Source organism: Zootoca vivipara, chromosome 12, assembly GCF_965207765.1.
Source record: "Zootoca vivipara chromosome 12, rZooViv2.hap1.1, whole genome shotgun sequence".
Lineage (NCBI taxonomy): Eukaryota > Metazoa > Chordata > Lepidosauria > Squamata > Lacertidae > Zootoca > Zootoca vivipara.
In genome coordinates this window covers 22,665,029-22,684,250 of record NC_142595.1, presented here as the reverse complement: position 1 = coordinate 22,684,250, position 19,222 = coordinate 22,665,029, and the positions used below count along the sequence as shown (strand labels likewise).

Below are 19,222 nucleotides of genomic sequence, written 5' to 3'. Positions count from 1 at the left end.
TGTTGTGCCAATTTCCTCTTTTTTGTGTGTTTCTCTGTTTTGTGAAACTCATTTTCTTGATTGGCTTACAAACCAACAAGTTCTGAAACCCGTTTTTGTTACATGTACTGAATTATTTTCATACATGGCACAAAAACAACAAAGGAAACCGGATTGCTGTTGTTATTAAAATAATTTATACACCGTGGGAAATGGCAGTCAAACATAACTATGCATACATACTAGTTGGTGCATGAAGGGTTTAAGACCACAGAGTTCCTAGACTCAGCTAGGTCATGCCACTTACCCTCCATGAGGAAGGAAGTGAAGCGGCTTATCTTTCTGTTCCTCACCTCTCTCCATGCCATGTAATCAACCACCTCGCCGCCACTTCTTGCCTCCCAGGATCTGCCCCTAAGGCAACCACCTCATTTTGTTGAATGGTAGAACCATCTGTGGCAGCTACTCATGCAAATACCAGCCGCCGCCTCCTCCTCCTTGGTCACTTGCCATTTTCTTCTGGGTGCCACACAAAGTGGAGGGGCTGGGTCCCAGTAACTCCTATCCCCCGCCCAATACCTACTGCTCCACCAAGAGAGAAGGCAAGCAAAGAGGTAGGAGAGAGTCTGGGCCAAACGACCAGCTGATGGAGGCTCCTTGCAACTAGGCACTCGTCCAGTGCTTCCTGGCAGGAGTAGGCAGAGACAGCAGCTGCTGTGGCTTCCTTCCTGTCAAGACTCTCTGTCACACTGGGAGAGGAAAGGCGGGCTCGACTTCACTTTGCTGAGCAGGGCAGGGGAGAGGGCTGAGCCCACTGGGCATAGCTGCCAAGTTTTCCCTTTTCTCACGAGGAAGCCTATTCAGCATAATGGAAAATCCCTTAAAAAAAGGGATAACTTGGCAGCTATGCCACTGGGGGAGGTGACCCAGCAACCCCCACCCCACCCTACAAGCAGCCCTGCAGCAGCCCCGCTGAGAGCTCCTTCCCCCGCCCACTGGGACTGGGAGAAGCTGGGGCTGAAGCGAACCCTCCCTCCCGCTTAGGAGAAAGACAACAGCGGCGGCGGCGACGTCACGCGCTGCCCGGAACTCAGCTGGGTTTCCAGCAGAGCGGCGGGAGGAGGAAGCCAGGCGTGGAACAGCCGGATGAATAATGAAAGCCGATGCCCACGCTGATTGGCTACCAGAGGCGCCTCCCGGCGAAGGGACCCGCGGAGCTCGCCGGCGATTGGTCGACGGCGGAGAGTGTCGGCAACTAGAGGCGCGCGGGCGAGAGGGAGGGGGCGGGGTCAGGCTCGCAGCCAGCAGCTGGGGCAGGGCTAAGAGCGCGGCGACGGGAAGAGGCCGGATCGGTCCCAGCGGTGGGCAAGGGGCGCCGGGTGGTCTGCAAGGTAGGCCGGGAGGCACAGATGGGGGGGGGGGGAGGCCGGGCGTGCCGAAGGCTCGCTCTGGGGCGGGAGGGCTCAGCCGCGGCTCAGGTAGAGGTTACCTCTAAGCATGTGCAGAGTGCCCGCTCCATCCGCCACTTGAAGGGTGACAGCTGGGGGCGAGGCGCTGCTCCGAGGAACAACTGCTTCCCTTGGGGAATCAAGGGCAGAGTAGGCAGTAATGCTTTAGTCAGGATGGGGTCGGCGAGCGGCTAGGAAAGAGCAAGTAGGGGGGAGGAAGAGGCTGAAAAGTGGCTCATCTTGGGTGCCGGGAAGAGGTGGCTTTGTGGGTGCTGGTGGGGGGAGGTCTGCTTTATCCAGCCAGCTATGAGCCTTGGAAGAAGTGGTGGGTCATGGGAGCGAAAGTTGTCTCTTGAAGGAGCTGGGAAGTCTGCTGTCATGTATATACCGTAATTCTTTTGGAGGGGTGGGTGTGTTTATGTGTTAATGCGCGTTCGGTTTCCTGGACTTCGGATTAACTCAAGGTGTTGGGTCTGTCGGCGGAGGAGGGAGATGTTTGCTCTCCGTACTTCCTCCAAAAAGTGTGAGAAGTCTACGCGCGCCCCGATGTAGGTTATTGCCCCTGAAGTATTTATTAGGTACATTCTGCAGGCCCTGCCTCAATGGCGGGGAGCGTCTGGAGAGGCGCGGAAAAGGAAATAATTGTAGGGCTGTTGCAGGTGGTTTGGAAACCCATGCTGTTCCCTCAACTACAAGGAAAACGGCTGCTGAAAGCTAGGGTCCCATCTGCCCTACGAATTTTAAGCGGTTTTGTACCGCTTTAAACAGTCATGGAACCCCCTCCCCTCCCGCCCAAGCATCCTGGGAAGTGTAAGAGGACTGAAAGTTGTGAGGAGAGTTGAGCGTCAATTCTCGGAATTTTCTGGGAAGAAGGATTGATTGTTAGACCTCCCTGAGATTGGGAGCTGAATGTGTGTGGGAGGGGGGAGGGCTGTCTCATGACAACTCTCAGCACTCTTATAAACTACTTTGGGGAAAACGCATGCTGGTTTAAGGCGTTTTTTTTAAAAAAACTCCTTTGCAGTTTATGTTGTTGTTTTTTAAATCAAGCGGTGTATTTATTTTAGGAAATAAGTAAAATAAAGTGCTGTGATGCAGCTTTAAGAGTATACTGACGATGGGGGTTCTAGGGCAGTATGGCAGCTGTCACCTATGCAGAGCTAGCTGATATGGTGTTATCTAGGGTGCATTGTTCTTGGTTCTTCCTATCATTCAACAAGGAAGGGTTGGGGCCACAGCTGACATCCACATGCCTTTTTTTGTGTGGGGGTGGTATCCCTGTTGCTGGAAGTTATCAATTGGGAAATCCCCTATTTTTCCCCTCTCTTCTCTCACCCGACCTGGCACCACTTCTTTATCTGGCTATACAAACACAGTGTCCCTGAACATGAGTCTTCATAAAAATCAGATTTAAAAACAAAGCAAAAAAAAAACTCAACTAAACTTAAAAAAAAGGCTGACAGGAAGCTTCTGTTTGCACAAGTGTCTCAATAGGCCAAGTGTGGGGGAGGTTGCGTTATGGTGCAAAAACAGCTCTGCTGCAAAGCTGGCCAGTCCAAGGGTTAGGATCTGGCGGTGCGGCCTTGAAACCTCCGTCAATGTTTACCTTTCTGTTTCAGAAGGAAGGCCTTCGCTACTTTCGAGGTACTTCGGCTTTTTGCTCTGGATTGCATTACCAGGTTTTGATGGGGAGAGGAGGTGCTTGGCTGCTTCCAAGGTTGCCTGGGATGCCTGCTGGAACTTGCAAATTCCCAAATTGTCCTTAAGAAGCTTCTAGCAATAATTTAAGAATGTGCTCCTTCACCAGAGCATTCAGATCTTTCAGGGGGGTTCTTGCATGGTTAGGGAAGTGGCTGAAGACGGAGCTTGCTCTTTTGACTGTGGGTTGCACAGGCGGGTTTTTCCGTTAGTTTATCTGACCCAGGGATCCCTTGTATAGACATTACAATGGCTATTTAATTGAGGGGGCAGGGTTAGCGATGATCACTTTCTCCTGCCTACGGCAAGGTGCTTGCTTTCTTAACAAGGGATGAGGAACTGTGGCCTTTAAGAAGTCAGTTGGCTCCATCCTGGACGCTTTGGTCGCTGTCATCATCCTGGACCATTGACCATCCTAGCTGGGGCTGATGGGAGTTGTAGTCCAACAGACCCTGGAGGGCCACTGTCCCTGGTTTAGGCATTGGGACATATTCCTGCTCCTGTCCTCCAGGTGAAAAAGGTGGAATAATTTCCGTATCACAGGATAACCACAGGGAAATGGAAGTGAAGAGCAGCAGCATAGGCTGAGATCTTGCAAAGAAGCAGGAATGTCCTGCTGTTTTCAGCTGATCTGGGCACTTAAAAGATGCAGTAATATTGCATACCCTCCAACATTTTCCCGATGAAAATAGGGACATCCTATTCCATAATAATAATTTATTATTTATACCCCACCCATCTGACTGGGATGCCCCAGCCACTCTGGGCGGCTTCCAACATATATAAAATTTTTAAACTTCCCTATTCAGGGCTGCCTTCAGATGTCTTGTAAATAGGTTGTATAGTTACTTATCTCCTTGGCTTAGGGGTTGCGTACCCTCCAACATTTCTCCTATGAAAATAGGGACATCCTAAGGAAAAGTGGGATATTCCAGGATCAAATAAAAAACCGGGTCGGCTTCTGTAAATCTGGGACTGTCCCTAGAAAAAAACAGACACTTGGAGGGTCTGATATTGATGTTCCAGTGCCCTGATTTCCATGATGTTGACTGTGATGTTTGCTGAGAGCCAGTATTCTTTCTCTGTCTCTTTCTCCCCCGCTTCCCCACCCCCCTCTGGTTTGCAGTAAGTCAGTTTTATGATTCCTGGCTGACTCCTGCTGCTGCTGTTCTCCCAGCTGACGTCTCCAATGTCAAAACCACAGTGCAGTGTTTGTCTCTGGCCTGAGTTTATAGAAGCAAGGTGCGAAAGAAGCAACATCTTATAGAGGAGCTTGGTTATAAAGATCAGGACAGCTATTCTGTAAGCATAATAACCCATCATGATCCACCACAAAGCCCTTGGCTACGTGGAACAAATGGAACTTGTTAAAGGTCACACATGCAAAACAACTTTGCTTTCATTTTAATTCTTTTCCCAGAATAAATAGAAATGGGAGCATTTATTCGGCGGGGGGGGGGGTACTCAATGCGGCTTTTAAAAGTTTGACAAAGTCTGCCAGCTATTAGGAACTGGTCCTGCTTGGAAGTCTGGATTTCTAATGAGTCCTTTGCCAGAGGCATGCCTGTTTTACTTTAGCCAGTTGAAGTGAGGCCCTTGAGTTAAACCAAAGCTTTTGCCCCATATGTCATGTGATAGTCCTGTTAACAGGTATTGAAATGAAATTGTGTGCCTATGTTCAGGACATACTTCTGCATCTTAAGTTTTAATCCCATGCTGTTTTGTCTTCTTTAAAATGCACATGTATAAAATGCAGCAAAATAACATATCTTTACAATCACTAAATTTATCTTAGACCAGTGGTTCCTAATTAGGGGTCCGGGGACCCATGGAATGCACACAGGGAGTCCGTGCCCCTATCCCTTACCTACTCCCAAGTAACATTTTGTATTTTTTTTTGCATAGTAATATCACTAATTTTATTGTCTGTTTTGGTGCTGTATAATTTTTCTTTTTCTTTTTGTAATACATTTTTATTAGTTTTCAATTACAGTCCAATAATAGCCTCATTATAACAATGCCAATTTATAATACATTTATTAATACCAATCATTCAAATACTGAATTATCTAATTTAGTTAAAGTGGCCCCAGGTGCTAGATTTGATGGTTTGATGATTTTCTTTATTTCTGCATTCCAAAATCTTATTAGTTTCAATTACATTCCAGTCATAATGATAATCCCTTATACAACAGCAATATTAATAACTTTTAATCGTGTTGTCACATTAAATGATTTATAAAATTGCAAGTGAGGAACTCAAGCTATATCCTTGCTCTTCCTGTGTGTGGCAATTATTTTGCCCATGGTGTTTCTTCCTGTCCTTGTAAGATGTTATGTCTTTCTTTCCTCTGATCGTTGCTGTTATCCGTCATGCCTTTAGCGGAGCTGATATCCCATTGTTGTTTCAGAAATTTCTCCATCGCTCCATCCCATGCTTCGTTGTTTTGCACTGAGAACTTTAACAATAGCTGCAAAAGTCACTCTTTCCCAGTAAATAAACTGTTGTCACCATTTTTCTTCTCCGCCTGGGAAGAAGAGCGGTCTGTCGAACTGCAGATGATTCAGTAAAGAACCTTAGCAGCTACTTGGCAGTTCACAGACTCCTTTCATCCTTCCTTCCTGCTGAAGATATATGAGCAATTATACTTCCAATAAAATTAAATTTCATGTCCTCTTGGCATTGTTCACTTTTTAAATAATAAAGGATGGGGAAGAGTCAGTTCTAAGTTTCCATCATAAACCTTTTGCAAAATAGAGCTTCCCTCCCTTTCCCCCCTTTTTACACACACATTTCCGTTTGATGTTATATTCCATGTTTATAATCCTTTTTCTTCCATCCTTGCTTGTAAAAATATAATTTGAACCTGTAGGCTTCCCCCCCCCCCAGTCATTTGCACCAAATGAAGTCTTATCTCAAGTTCAAACCTTCTATCCTTGCAGTTGGTTTGTTCTGCACTTTGTGATCTCATCTCTTCTAGCATGTGCCTGTACTTTAGTCCAAATTAAGCTCTAATTAACAGGAGAACCTCTGCTTCTTAATGGCGCCGCTGGAGGGTTTTCGGCAGGTGAAGTGCTTTTGCACTCAGCGTCTTCCTGCCCCCCGCATTCCATGCACTGTTTTATTCTGCCTAACTTGTAGAGTTGGAGAGTGCCTTGTAGTCCACACACACCCTGCACCATGCAGGACATTCAGAGCTAGAGTGCCCCATATCTCAGGTGGTGCAGTGGGTCAGCATACTTGGCAGGTGGTGCAGTGGGTCAGTATACTTCTTAACCAGAAGGTTGGTGGTTCGAGCCCACCCAGGGACAACTGTGGGCAGGATTCCTGCATCGCAGGGTGTTGAGCTTGGTAAATCTATGGGTACCTTCCAATCATACAGTTCTGTTATTCTATGAATAGGTGACTGCCAAGCCACTGATTGAAGATCTCAGGCTGACAGGCCAGGAGAGGGCATTTTTCTGTGGCAGCTCCTCATCTGTAGAACTTCCTTCCCCACAGAGGTGTGTCTGGCACCTTCAATAGGGAGCTTTTGGTGAATGCTGAAGACAATGCCTCTTCACTGTGGCTTTTGACACTCGATAGGTCTTATTTTTAGGGACGCGGATGGCACTGTGGTCTAAACCACTGAGCCTGGGGCTTGCCGATCGGAAGGTTGGCGGTTCAAATCCCCGCGATGGGGTGAGCTCCCATTGCTCGGCCCCTGCTCCTGCCAACCTAGCAGTTTGAAAGCACGTCAAAGTGCAAGTAGATAAATAGGTACCTCCCTGGCAGGAAGGTAAACAGTGTTTCCGTGCACCGCTCTGGTTTCGCCATAAGCGACTTAGTCATGCTGGCCACATAACCTGGAGAAACTGTCTGTGGACAAACGTCGGCTCCCTCAGTCAGTAAAGCGAAATGAGCGCCGCAACCGCAGAGTCGTTCGTGACTGGACTTAACTGTCAGGGGTCCTTTACCTTTACCTTTTTATGTCTTATTTTTAGTACCCAACTTGTTTCTGCGATTGTAGGTGGTTTTGAACTGCTTTTAATGTTGTGCAATACTGTGTTTTAGTGTCAGTATTGCATTTTAATTGTTGTACCATGGCCTGGCACCTTAGGGTAAAGGGCGGGTAATAAATTGTAATATTTATGATAATATCTCCAGAGAGAGAGAGAGAGCCAGCCCACCTGCCAGGCAACAGTTTCCAGCATCAAACTGATCTAATCATAAAGAACTTTTTAATGTACATCCAAAATCTAATCCTGCCCTCTGGGACGTAGAGAACAAGACTTTGTCATAGCACTCCTTCATTACCTGAAGGTATTTTCACACAGCAGCCGCCACACCCCTCAAGTCTTGGCTTCTCCAGAATAGATATCTAAGTCTGTAGCATCTTCTTTGACAATACAGTATGTCTCTATTTAGTTTGCATTCCGAGTTTCCCAGGGTGCTCAGAAGGGTGTGTCATAATGTTTCTCATAGAAATGGCGAGAATCCCAGAGGCCATCCCTTCAAATGAGTGGAGAAGTGTCACTCAACTACCGGTAGGAGAGGCAGAAAGTTCAGTGGCTGTCTTTATTTCGAAACAAATGCTTTCAGTTTTCTTTGCTTGTTGTGGCTCTCCCAGCACTTTGCTTTTAGTGGTTCCTTTGCCATGTGCACAGGAAACGTTTCTCAAAGTGAGAAGTGGCCAGTGCATTCAAAGCTGCATTATCTCCTTCCACGTGCAGAAGTGCTTTCAATGGTTTCTTGGTGTACAGTATCTGGTTTCTGTTCTGCGCCTCTCTCTCTTTTTTAAGCCTATGAAGAATCCTGCTGCAGCAGGCCAATGGCCCATCTCGTCCAGCAGCATATTGTATCTCAGAGGACATTTATCAGCACCCTCCCTCATCCCACTCCTTCAACTGCTTGAAGAAAAGCATGGGCGTGTTGACAGATGGGACCCCTGCAGATTCAGCTTATTAACAACCATGTGCAGAAAGCTCACACAGCCTGTAACCACTGTTAGAGGTGGTGTTTGTCTTGGGGATCCCATCTTTATGGACACCATCTAGCTCACTGGCCTCATTTGCTTATACAGTGGTACCTTGGAAGTTGAACGGAATTCGTTCCGGAAGTCTGTTTGACTTCCAAAATGTTCGGAAGCTCCTTCGGACATCCGGGCTCCAAATAACGTTTGCAAACTGGAACACTCACTTCCAGGTTTGCGGCGTTCGGGAGCCAGAACGTTCGGCTCGCAAGGCGTTTGGGATCCAAGGTACGGCTCTAATGCTAAGCCCAAACCATAGCTTAGTGAGCAATTGCAGCCACTTCACTACCCTCCACCCCACAGTCCTGCCGCTGAGCTTAGTGTGTCATCCAAACCAGCACTCGTGGTTTGTCTCCTCCAAACAAACCATGGACAGTTAACTAAGTACAAACCTTGGAGCCACTTGAGTTCACATACAGCACTGAGCCAAATCAGGGCTTTGCTCTGGGTAGCCTGACAGCATCAGAACCACAGGAGGAGTGAAGCAGTCAGCTTTTTCCCTAGGCACCTGTACCTATGCATGTTCTTGCTGTGTTACATCCAAACCAGACAAGGGACAAATTTCATGCATATATATTTTTTAAAAAACAAAACAAGTCAAGTCAAGTGTCTTAATTGTGCTTTTATATTTTAATAGGTTTTGTTTGATACGGTATTTTAATAGTTGTATTTGTTTTGTGGGCCACTTAGAGAATTTATATTATGGATTGGCTATGTGCCACCTCCCAGTACTTAAAGAAGTTCTGCTTCTTTAAAATCTTTCTCTTGGCCCAGCTTGGCTTTTGTGCAAGCGTGATGAGTCTGCTGCTTGCAATGGGGAATCAAAAGCATTTCCTGATCCACTGTGCAGACTGCTGGCTTCTTTCACTTTCCATTCATGGTCTGAAAAAAGAAGACGGCTCTGAATTGTGCCATGGTGGTCGTTGTTCTGTGAGACTGAATGTCTACCCTCTCCCTTGCCTGCTGCCGACTTATTTCAAATGATTATTGACCCTCAGGAAACTGAAACATTGGAACAGACAATAACAGTTCTTTCCTCCTGGGCTTCATAGCTAGCTTCCAAATGACCTGTGCGTGGAACACATCTGAAGGCAACTTCCTTGTCTCTGGGGCAGTTCCCAGCAGAGTCTGCCTCCTGCATTTCCTGTAAGCCCCTTTCCTGCTTTGGGGGCAAATGAGAACAGAGATTGAGAATTCATCCCGTGCTTACGAGTCAGGACTTTAAAGGTACAGTGTTGTTGAGGGGTTGTCCTGTGAGTTTTGTTTTGTTTCGTGCTCCGAAGGGGCTTTTTGAATGTGGGTGAAAGTAAACATGATTCGTGACTCGGTGAATGTGGCACGTTTGCCAAAAGTCCCATCTGTTCTTCAGGTCTGTTCTGCAGATGTGACAGAATGAGGTGCTGGTGTGAATCGCACCACAGCAAAGAGATGGTGGGGAATTACTTTTAAAAAAACTATCTCATTTTAATTCTGGACAACCTGCCATCCATTTTAAAGGCCTTTGGCTATACAGTATACAATAAAATTTATTTAAATGTAAATATTTTAATTCCGTAACTAGAAAACTAGAACTGAAAAATGGATGTTCTAGTTTGTTTCCTTCCTAGGAGGTATGCCTGGAGGAGCATCCGTTTGGTGTAATGGTGAGAATGTCTGACTAAGACTTGGGAGACCAGGGTTTGAACCTCCGCTCAGCTATGAAGCTCACTGGGGAACCTTGGGTCAAACACTCCCTTTTAGTCTAGCCTACCTCACAGGGTTGTTGTGCGGTTTAAATGAAGAGGATGAAAACTTAGGGTTGCCATACGTCCGGAATATCCCAGACATATCCGGAATACTGCAGTCAAAAGCAGTGTCTGGGTGGAAATCACTAAAAATGTTCGGGGAAATCCAGACATAGGGCAACCTGTGTTGGAAGTGTCATTTTTTTCGATTTCCCTTAAAAATAGGGCAAAAAGTTCTTTGTTTGTTTGCCAAAAAAAGCTCAACAAACTCTGTATGCCACCTAGAACTCTTTGGAGGAAAGGTGGGATAGAAATGCAATAAGATAAACAAAGAGCAGGAAAACCCAGCAAAAAGAGCTTTTAAGCACTCTGACTTGCTTACCAGGCTCTGGGAGACACTCACCTGGAGGCCTTTGTGATATACCAGGGCCTGGTAAGCTCTCCACCTTGCATGTGTTTAATTTGTATGATGGGTGTGCTGGCCAGCCGCCAAATGCATAAAACTGTGATCGCGCAACTTTCGAGTCAACTGTATTTATTTAGAAGATTTATAAGCCGCTTAATCAAAGAGCTCCCTAAAGTGGTGTACAAATAAAATGTAGCTAACCCAGCTAAAATCTGCAAAACAATTAAAAAACAAACACACATAAAATAATTATTAAAGCACAGATAAAGCCAGACGAACTTTTAAAACAAATACTGTACATTACGGGTAACTGAAATAATGTACAGTATCTTGTTAAGCAGCCAAGGCCAGCCAAAATCTGTTGGCATCTTAATACAAACAAACAAATGAAGCTACTTGTTATTTGCATAGCATCTTCTTTGCAATTCAGCAGATTAATTAGTTTATGGGGGTTGACTATGGCTTCTGTCCAGAACAGATGCAAGCAATTTACCCTGTGGCTGATACTTGCAAATTAGGCAAGAGTTATTTTGTCACTCCAGACCAACAAATGCAAAATGTGGCCTTTCATGCACGTTTGAGAATAGTGGCTCTTTTTAAGTCAGTTACCTGCATAAATTGAAACCAGAGGACACTTACCGAAACCATGACCTGTCAAATAATTTTCCAAGCAATGCTGCCATTTTACGAATGCGGATGTGTTAAGGGCATTTTCTCACTTGAATACGTGCCAAGTGATCCTGTATCTCCTTACCTTGTCACCTCTGCTCATTTTAATTTGTAACTTGACAGGAGGAGCAGGCTAGCCAAAATGAAATCATCAATGCAAAAAACGTACTGTTACCAGAACGAGGTCTGCCCCCCCTTTCCAGGCTGACTTTAACTGCCACGGAGGAGAAATACATCTTTAGGAATCTGAACTTGAGAGAACTCTGGCTGGCATCCTCTCGTGAGATTCTCTGTGCGGGGAATGTGAATGGTACAGAGACTATATATATATTCCTGGGGAGGAAGGATTGTGGATTCCTCAGTAGTGCATCTGCTTGGCCTTTACAAGGTGTCAGGTTGAATCCTGGCATTTCCAGTTAAAAGGGGGAAAATAGGTGCCCTGGAAAGCTGCTGCCAGTCAGAGTGGACAATACCGGGCTAGATCCACAGGTATTCTGAACTAGAATTAGGCACAGAAAACCCTACCCCCTCCCGTTTCTCTTCTTTTATGTTTTTTATGTTTTCCCTCTACAGAGAAGCTTCGGTATGGGCTGCCCGCCTAATGGCGGCTTCCCTTTGAAAACAATACGACGTTTGTTACCTCACTGAATTTCGCGCTGTCGTCATTCTGAAGTGTGAGTTAAATACACACACTTGGAACATTTTATGTCTTTTGGGGTAAGGAGCCAGGGGCACAAGCCTGTTTGCTTAGCTCCCGGGAAATCTCCAGTCCAGATTCCACCTCGACCGTCTAGCTTTCAGAAATAATAATGCTGACCTAACTTGTTGATAAACTGAGAGAAAATATGTTGGGCTCTTTGGACACTTGGAAGTGAGCTCCATAAATGCTGAATATAGAGTGTAGTGGTTAAGAGTGTGTGGTACTTGGACCTGGTGGACTTGGGTTCAAATCCCCACTCGGCTATGAAGCTCACTGAGTGACCTTGGGCCAGTCACTGCCTCTCAGCCTCACCTACCTTTAAATGAGGAGAGGGCAAGTTGAGGGCAATTTGTCATCACTTATAACGGGGGTGCTCCATTTGAAGGTGCCTAGTCGGCACCTTTCCCAACAATGAGTTATCCCTTGTGTTATGAAACAGAGTGCCCCGCCCCCACCCAGTTACACTCTGATTTCCCATTTGTTTTTCAAAGTGACACTCATAACCTTTTTGCAGCTACAGTACTGGCTTTGGTTTTCCCTTCAATTTAAAAGAACAGCCTCAGAAATAGATGTACTTCTGCAAAACCCTGTGTGCCCACAAACGTTATATTTACCTCTTGCTTCCTAGTGGCCCCATTTTGGCTCCATCCACCATGGGATGATTTCTGATTAGTATCATGGGGCAGCTGTTTGGTCACTCGCTTTTTGTGTTGATTGACAATGTTGGCAGTCAATGAGGCAATGCCATTTAGGAACACACACCCGCATTTCTGCATATATCTTTTCAGTACCTATACACATACACCTGTCTCCCCACGCCCCAGTGTTTCTCTAAGTTCTTTTCATTGTTGCCTGGCTATGTGTGTCGGTCAACAAATAGTTTTGTCTTTGATTTGTTTTATTTGCGCTTTTGGTGATGGCAGTGGGCGGCTTCCTTAATCAGCTTGCAGAAGATAAGTGGAAAGTTGTAGCAGGACTACTTGAGCTGCCTGCCCTGCAAAGCGGAAGAGAGAACTGCGTTGCCTTTGTGTCTTGATGACAAAATTCTTTCCAGGCCTCAGACCTGGGGGGTTTGGTGCTGTGTTGTTTGCTTGACCCTGAATAATAATAATAATAATAATAATAATAATAATAATAATAATAAATTTATTTATACTTAACCCATCTGACTGGGTTTCCCCAGCCACTCTGGGCAGCTCCAAACAGAATTAAAAAAACAATAAAACATCAAACATTAAAAACTTCCCTAAACAGGGCTGCCTTCAGATGTCTTCTAAAAGTCAGGTAGTTGTTTCATTTCCTTGACATCTGATGGGAGGGCATTCCACAGGGTGGGTGCCACTACCAAGAAGGCCCTCTGCTTGGTTCCCTGTAAACTCACATCTCGCAGTGAGGGAACTGCCAGAAGGCCCCCGGAGCTGGACCTCAGTGTCCGGTCTGAATTATGGGGGTGGAGACACTCCTTCAGGTATACTAGGCTGAGTCCATTTAGGGCAGGCATCGGCAACCTGCGGCCCACGGAGGCTGTTTATCAAGCCCATGAGCCGCCCGGTCACCCAGCCGCCCACTCGACAAGTCCCCGCGCTGCGCTAAACTGGCGCCGCGCCGCATGGGAACTCACAGAGTGGTGCCAAAAATGGCATCTGTGCATGTGCAGATGCTAGAAACAGCGTCTGGGCATGCCCAGACGCCGGAAACCGCTTCTGCGTATGTCCAGGCATGCGCAGAAGCGATTTCCAGTGCCCTGGAAATGGGCAGCGCAGCACCGGAAATCGCTTCTGCACAAGTCCAGAGCGTGTCCGGCCCACGGACCAGCGTCAGTGTCGATGATCCGGCCCATGGGTGGAAAACGTTGCCGACACCTGGTTTAGGGCTTTAAAGGTCAGCACCAACACTTTGAATTGTGCCCGGAAATGTACTGGGTGCCAATGTAACGGTAGGTCTTTCAGGACTGGTGTTATGTGGTCTTGGCGGCCACTCCTAGTCACCAGTCTAGCTGGTGGTTGGAATGGCTTGCTGAAGATTGTGGCATGGTTTGCTTTGGAGAGTCCTCTCTGCTGCTTACTTTCTGCAGCATGTGTCTCTTTTTAGGGTACATGGAGATGAGTCTAGATAGTATTCTGATCATGGAGTTTGGGTGAGAGAGTGAACGGGATCACATGAGCTCCCTCGCTCTCAGTCAGTTGTGGTTCCAGTTTAAGCGCTATGGCGACTCCCAGGCATATAAAAGTTGGGCATATGTTGTGCACTTAAAAACTGACACACAAAAACCTGCCAAGAGTTGGAGGACAATGTGTGGAATAAATGTTACTTTTATTTTCACACATATAAGAAAGAGGTAGGAGGGAACGTCACTGGTGACATACCACAAATATTAAAAATAGCTCTGGGTGAAAAATGTTCTGCTACCAAAACAGGGGTGGAACAGAAAACTGTCCAAAATGGAACATATATTGACAGCTTCCATGAAACTCCGTAGCATCTGTCAAAGGAATTGGGGGGGATTGTTATAGTAGCCAAGATGCAGGGAACCAGGCAGAGGGCCTTCTCGGTGGTGGCGCCCGCCCTGTGGAACACCCTCCCATCAGATGTCAAAGAGAAAAACAGCTACCAGATTTTTAGAAGACATCTGAAGGCAGCCCTGTTTAGGGAGGCTTTTAATGTTTAATAGATTATTTTATTTCATTTTTCTGTTGGAATCAGCCCAGAGTGGCTGGGGAAACCCAGCCAGATGGGCGGGGTATAAATAATATATTAAGGTAAAGGTAAAGGGACCCCTGACCATTAGGTCCAGTCGTGACCGACTCTGGGGTTGTGCGCTCATCTCGCATTATTGGCCGAGGGAGCCGGCGTATAGCTTCCAGGTCATGTGGCCAGCATGACAAAGCCGCTTCTGACGAACCAGAGCAGCACATGGAAACGCCGTTTACCTTCCCGCTGTAGCGGTTCCTATTTATCTACTTGCATTTTGACGTGCTTTCGAACTGCTAGGTTGTTTCGAACTGCTATATTATTTAACTGGCAGATAAATAATATATTATTATTATTATTATTATTATTATTATTATTATTAAGAGGCCTTCCAAGCAATTTGCTAACACTTTAACATGGTTTCCCAATCTGTTGCCTTCCAAGGTTGGTATTCAATTAGGTTTTACTCAGAGTAGACCTGTTGTAATTAATGTACCTGAGTCATGGTTCCATCAGTTTCAGTGGGTACTTTGAGTGAAATTAGTTGAATTGTTGTTGTTTAGTCGTGTCTGACTCTTCGTGAGCCCATGGACCAGAGCACGCCAGGCACTCCTGTCTTCCACTGCCTCCTGCAGTTTGGTCAAACTCATGTTAGTAGCTTCAAGAACACCGTCCAACCATCTCGTCCTCTGTCGCCCCCTTCTCCTTGTGAATCTTTCCCAACATCAGGACCACCCTGTAAATTTTGGATTACGAACTCCAATCATTCCTAAGTGTTGGCCACTCTGAGTGGGCTTGGTAATAGTTGGGAGTCTGGAGATTGGAGGAAAGGCTATGTTAGGCTGAGATCTCTATGAGGCCTAGCAGTTCAGACTCACCTTGAATTACTCCAGTAATTCCAGAGGTCAAACATTTGGGATTTCCCTAGTGGAGCTCACGCAACTCTGCTCTTCATCACAGTTGATTTGGCAAATATTTGCTTGTTCCACATGTGTCATGATCTTGGTTTTCTTCTACACCGAGTTCTGCTTTCTGAAGCAATTGTGATCATTCTGCATTGCCTTGCCACAAGTCCCCAGTATCTTTTTTGAAGCAAAACGGGATTTCCTGTGTGCTGCCTTGGCTTGTTTCCTTCGTTAGAGGGAAGTGGCTGCTGGATGCAGCAAATCTGACTTGCGCTGGGAGGAAGGGAACCCGCTTGTTGCATTAGGGCAAGGGGACAGTCCCTGATCACTAAGAAACCACTTTTTTAAAAAGTCCCAATTTATGAAAGAGAGGCTTGTGAGTAGATAACAGCCTTGGTAAACCAAGTGGAGACTCCATGAATAGAGGCAATGTACCTCTTGATAGTTGGTAGCCAGGAACAGGGCATGGCTGTTACATTCTGCTCAACCCATGCACTTCCTATGCAATCTGGCTGGTCACTCTTGAAAATGAGTGTTGAGCTAAGTGACCTGACCCATCAAAGGAATTTTTGCAGTGCACACCTGTATACCTGTATTCAGAAGTATGTCCACTTTAAATTCACTGGGGATTACTCCCAGGAAAGTGGATATGAGATTGCAGCCTTAGTCATCTTGCATGCAGGAAAGCAGGAGGGATGGAGAGAATCAAGATTATTCGTGCATCTGGCTATGGATTATTGTTAGCATTTCCCACCTCATATGTCTATTATTATTATTAGAATTTATATACCACCCTATACCTGGAGGTCTCATGGCGGTTCACAGAAAAAATCAACATAAAAACCACCATACAGTGGTACCTCGCTAGACAAATGCCGTGCTAGACGAATTTTTCACTAGACGAATGGTTTGGCGATCGGAGGGTTTGGCGATCGGAGGTTGCCTCGCAAGACAAATTCGTTTTGTGAAAAATTCGTCTAGCGAATCGCAGTTTCCCATAGGAATGCATTGAAATTCAATTAATGCGTTCCTATGGGCAAAAAAAATATTTTTTTTCAATGCTATTTCAATTTCAAAAAAATTCAATCCTATGGTATTCGCAAGACGAATTTTTGCAAAACGAATTGACTCACAGAACGAATTAAATTCGTCTTGCGAGGCACCACTGTATATACAGGGCGAGTCCTTTAAAAGAAGCCCCGTGGATACAGAGTACACATGTGCCACAGGGCCTCTTTTAAAAGACTCACCCTGTATAAACAAAATATATAAACAAAATAAAAACAACAACCCAATAACACCCCCTGCTTTATACATTGTATAAACAAAGCAGCATGCAGAGGCAGAATTCTGCACAGAGGCAGAATTCTGCACTGATAATTCTGTGCTAAAGAAAGTGAATTCTGGGATTCAAATAACCAAATGTGTTTATTATTTAGGATTATTTAACTTACTGTTGTTGTTGTTTGTTTGTTTGTTTCTTACCCTGCCTCTCACCTCAGAGTCCCAGTGTGCATTACAATTTAAATATACAGTATTTAAAATCAGAGCGAACAGAAACAAATTTGTTTTACAAAGCTATTCTGTTTCTTTTAGTCTCCGAAGAAAGGAAGAAAACTTTAAGAACAAGAAAAAGAACAGGATAGAAACAAAGGGGGGGCTCCAGGCAACCATTTTGCCCCCCCTGTTGTTAATTGTGGAGGAATCAAGATTCCTTGCAGACCTCCCCTACTTGGGTGAGCAGAGAGATTTGTGCAGCTGCAGTAAAATCTGCACTGACTGAGATTCCAGTTGAAAATGGATGAAGGGGCCGCAACTGTTGTGTGGAATGTGTAAGCCACTTTTGAAGATCAAAGCTGAGGTGCTGCTACAGGGCTGATATATTATCTAGGGCTAGGCAGACACTTCTTAAAGGCAGACAGTAATTTTCCATTTCTCGGAGGCTCGCGTGGCTTCTTTCTGTTGTTATCTTCAGATTTGCGCACCGGATAGCTATATCAGATACAATGTAGTACAAATTAACTTCTTACCCTGCTTCTGGGGAAACATATACCATATCTATTAGCAGCGAGAAGAATAGGAAAGGAAGGCGAATGCAACAAGACAATAGTTAATGTATAAATTGGCACACTCCCACCACCATAATGAAAACCCCTACCAAGCTCTGGTCTGAAGTAAAGATTAAGCATGACGTCATGGTTTCGTACTGTCATTGAACTAATCATCCTGAGCGACTAGGGGAGGGGAGGGGCACCTTTTTCTACCTGGAAGTTTTCGCAGAACCTTCCAGGAGCCACAAGCCAGCAGTGGGTGATTCTAAGACAAAAGTGGTTAGAAACAATGGAAAGGACTTTTATCTTGATGCAGTAGAGCAGGCTTCCTCAACCTTGGCCCTCCAGATGTTTTGAGACTACAATTCCCACCATCCCTGACCACTGGTCCTGCTAGCTAGGGATCGTGGGAATTGTAGGCCAAAAACATCTGGAGGGCCAAGGTTGAAGAAGCCTGCAGTAGAGGCTATCTACCAGCCACGCAAGCCGTAATTACACACATCTCCCTTTCCGTCCTCCATCAAAACAAGGAAGAGATATTGTCATAGTGCAAGGACCCATTCTGGCAGGGGAAAGCACTCGGTACAGAGCAGGGCTACTGAGGGGGTGGGGGGCGTGGCCAGGAAGAGTCCCCAGGACCTGTGAGAGGGGCTACATGTAGCCCCGCCCCCACGGCCCAAGTTTCCCCACACCTAAACTCTGAGAAAAAGAACTGGATGATGTAGTTTAACTTGACATGAAAAATGCATTTATGAATCACTAATAGGAATGTCTGCCTATTTAGTTATTTATTTAGAAACCCTTTGTGTTTTAAGTTTAGGTTGGTTTGCAATTGAAATTTACGGATTTTTAAGGAAGTGTCCCATATTGGTGGAAATAGCCTGGTGCACCAACTTGCTTGTTAAATAAAAAATGTTCTGTGTGTTCGTAGGTTTCCAGAGTCAGTGGCCAAGATGGCACAGTGGAACCAGCTGCAGCAGCTGGACACCCGGTATTTGGAGCAGCTCCACCAGCTCTACAGCGACAGCTTTCCGATGGAGCTGCGGCAGTTCCTTGCACCCTGGATAGAGAGCCAGGACTGGTGAGCCATTGAACTTTTCTCAGCATTTGTGCCTGTGTACACCCACACAGGGAAATGGACTGGCTGGCTTTGAGTGAGATCCTTTCCTAATGCCAGAGCTCTGCAAATCGACATAGGAAAAATTAAAAGAGGGTTTTATGATGGAAATGAATATTGTTGCACAGTAAAATGCCATTCTTGAATTTGTTGATCCAGGGGTGCTCAGCCCCTCTCTTCTTGGAGACCCAGAACGTGGCCATGCATGTATTGCACTATGCAAACTGACCCCCATATGCATGATCAAGCAAAGAGGTTTTTTAGTGGTGGAGGGTCACCACTGAAGCAAGGTCCCCATCTCTATAGAGTCCTAGTGCTACGCAGTCAGCATGAAAGAGGGAGCTTTTTGGCCACTGAGAAGACGTCTTCTCACACTTTGTGCTGATTGGAGCCAATCAAAGTGAAAGGAGAAGAGTCAGCCACTGAGGATTGGCTCCTAGGGTCACTCTGGAGAAAGCTGAGGTCATTGAGGAGGAGTTGTGCTGTTTGCTCCAGAGGTAACATGATGTAACATGGAAGTGGGGAGCCATTTCTTCCTTGCAAACTTTCTTCCTTTCTTGCATTTTTTTTAAACACCAACTTGAACAATATTTTGCAGAGAGACATTGAGGTCCAGGCAAAACTGCTCTGGGGATTGAACCTAACCTACAGGCTGCTGGTTTAATGATTTGGATCAAGGGTGGGGAATCTTTGGCCCTCCAGATGCTGTTGGAACTCCTAATTGCCATCAAGCCCAGCCAGCACGATCAATGGGCAGGGGTGATGGGAGTTGGAATCCAACAATATCATTGGGGGGGGGCACACACACAAGCTCTTAATCCC

The 19,222-nt window shown here is 45.8% G+C and overlaps 1 protein-coding gene across 7 annotated transcripts in view; it reads left to right on the top strand.

Annotated features, from left to right (window-relative positions):
• Window positions 1–1,234: 1,234 nt before the first annotated feature.
• STAT3 (signal transducer and activator of transcription 3) overlaps window positions 1,235–19,222 on the top strand; it is a 42,160-nt gene continuing 24,172 nt past the window's right edge. For 2 of the 7 annotated variants that reach the window (XM_060281459.2, XM_035136519.3), the window contains exons 1-2: window positions 1,235–1,370; window positions 18,215–18,364. In XM_060281459.2, coding sequence (XP_060137442.1) covers window positions 18,237–18,364 — 128 coding nt within the window. In that variant the 5' untranslated portion in view covers window positions 1,235–1,370; window positions 18,215–18,236. Of the gene's footprint in view, window positions 1,371–9,024; window positions 9,365–11,509; window positions 11,611–16,828; window positions 16,969–18,214; window positions 18,365–19,222 lie in introns of those variants that run through there. The other 5 variants (XM_088655308.1, XM_035136520.3, XM_088655305.1 and 2 more) reach the window with 4 other exon arrangements.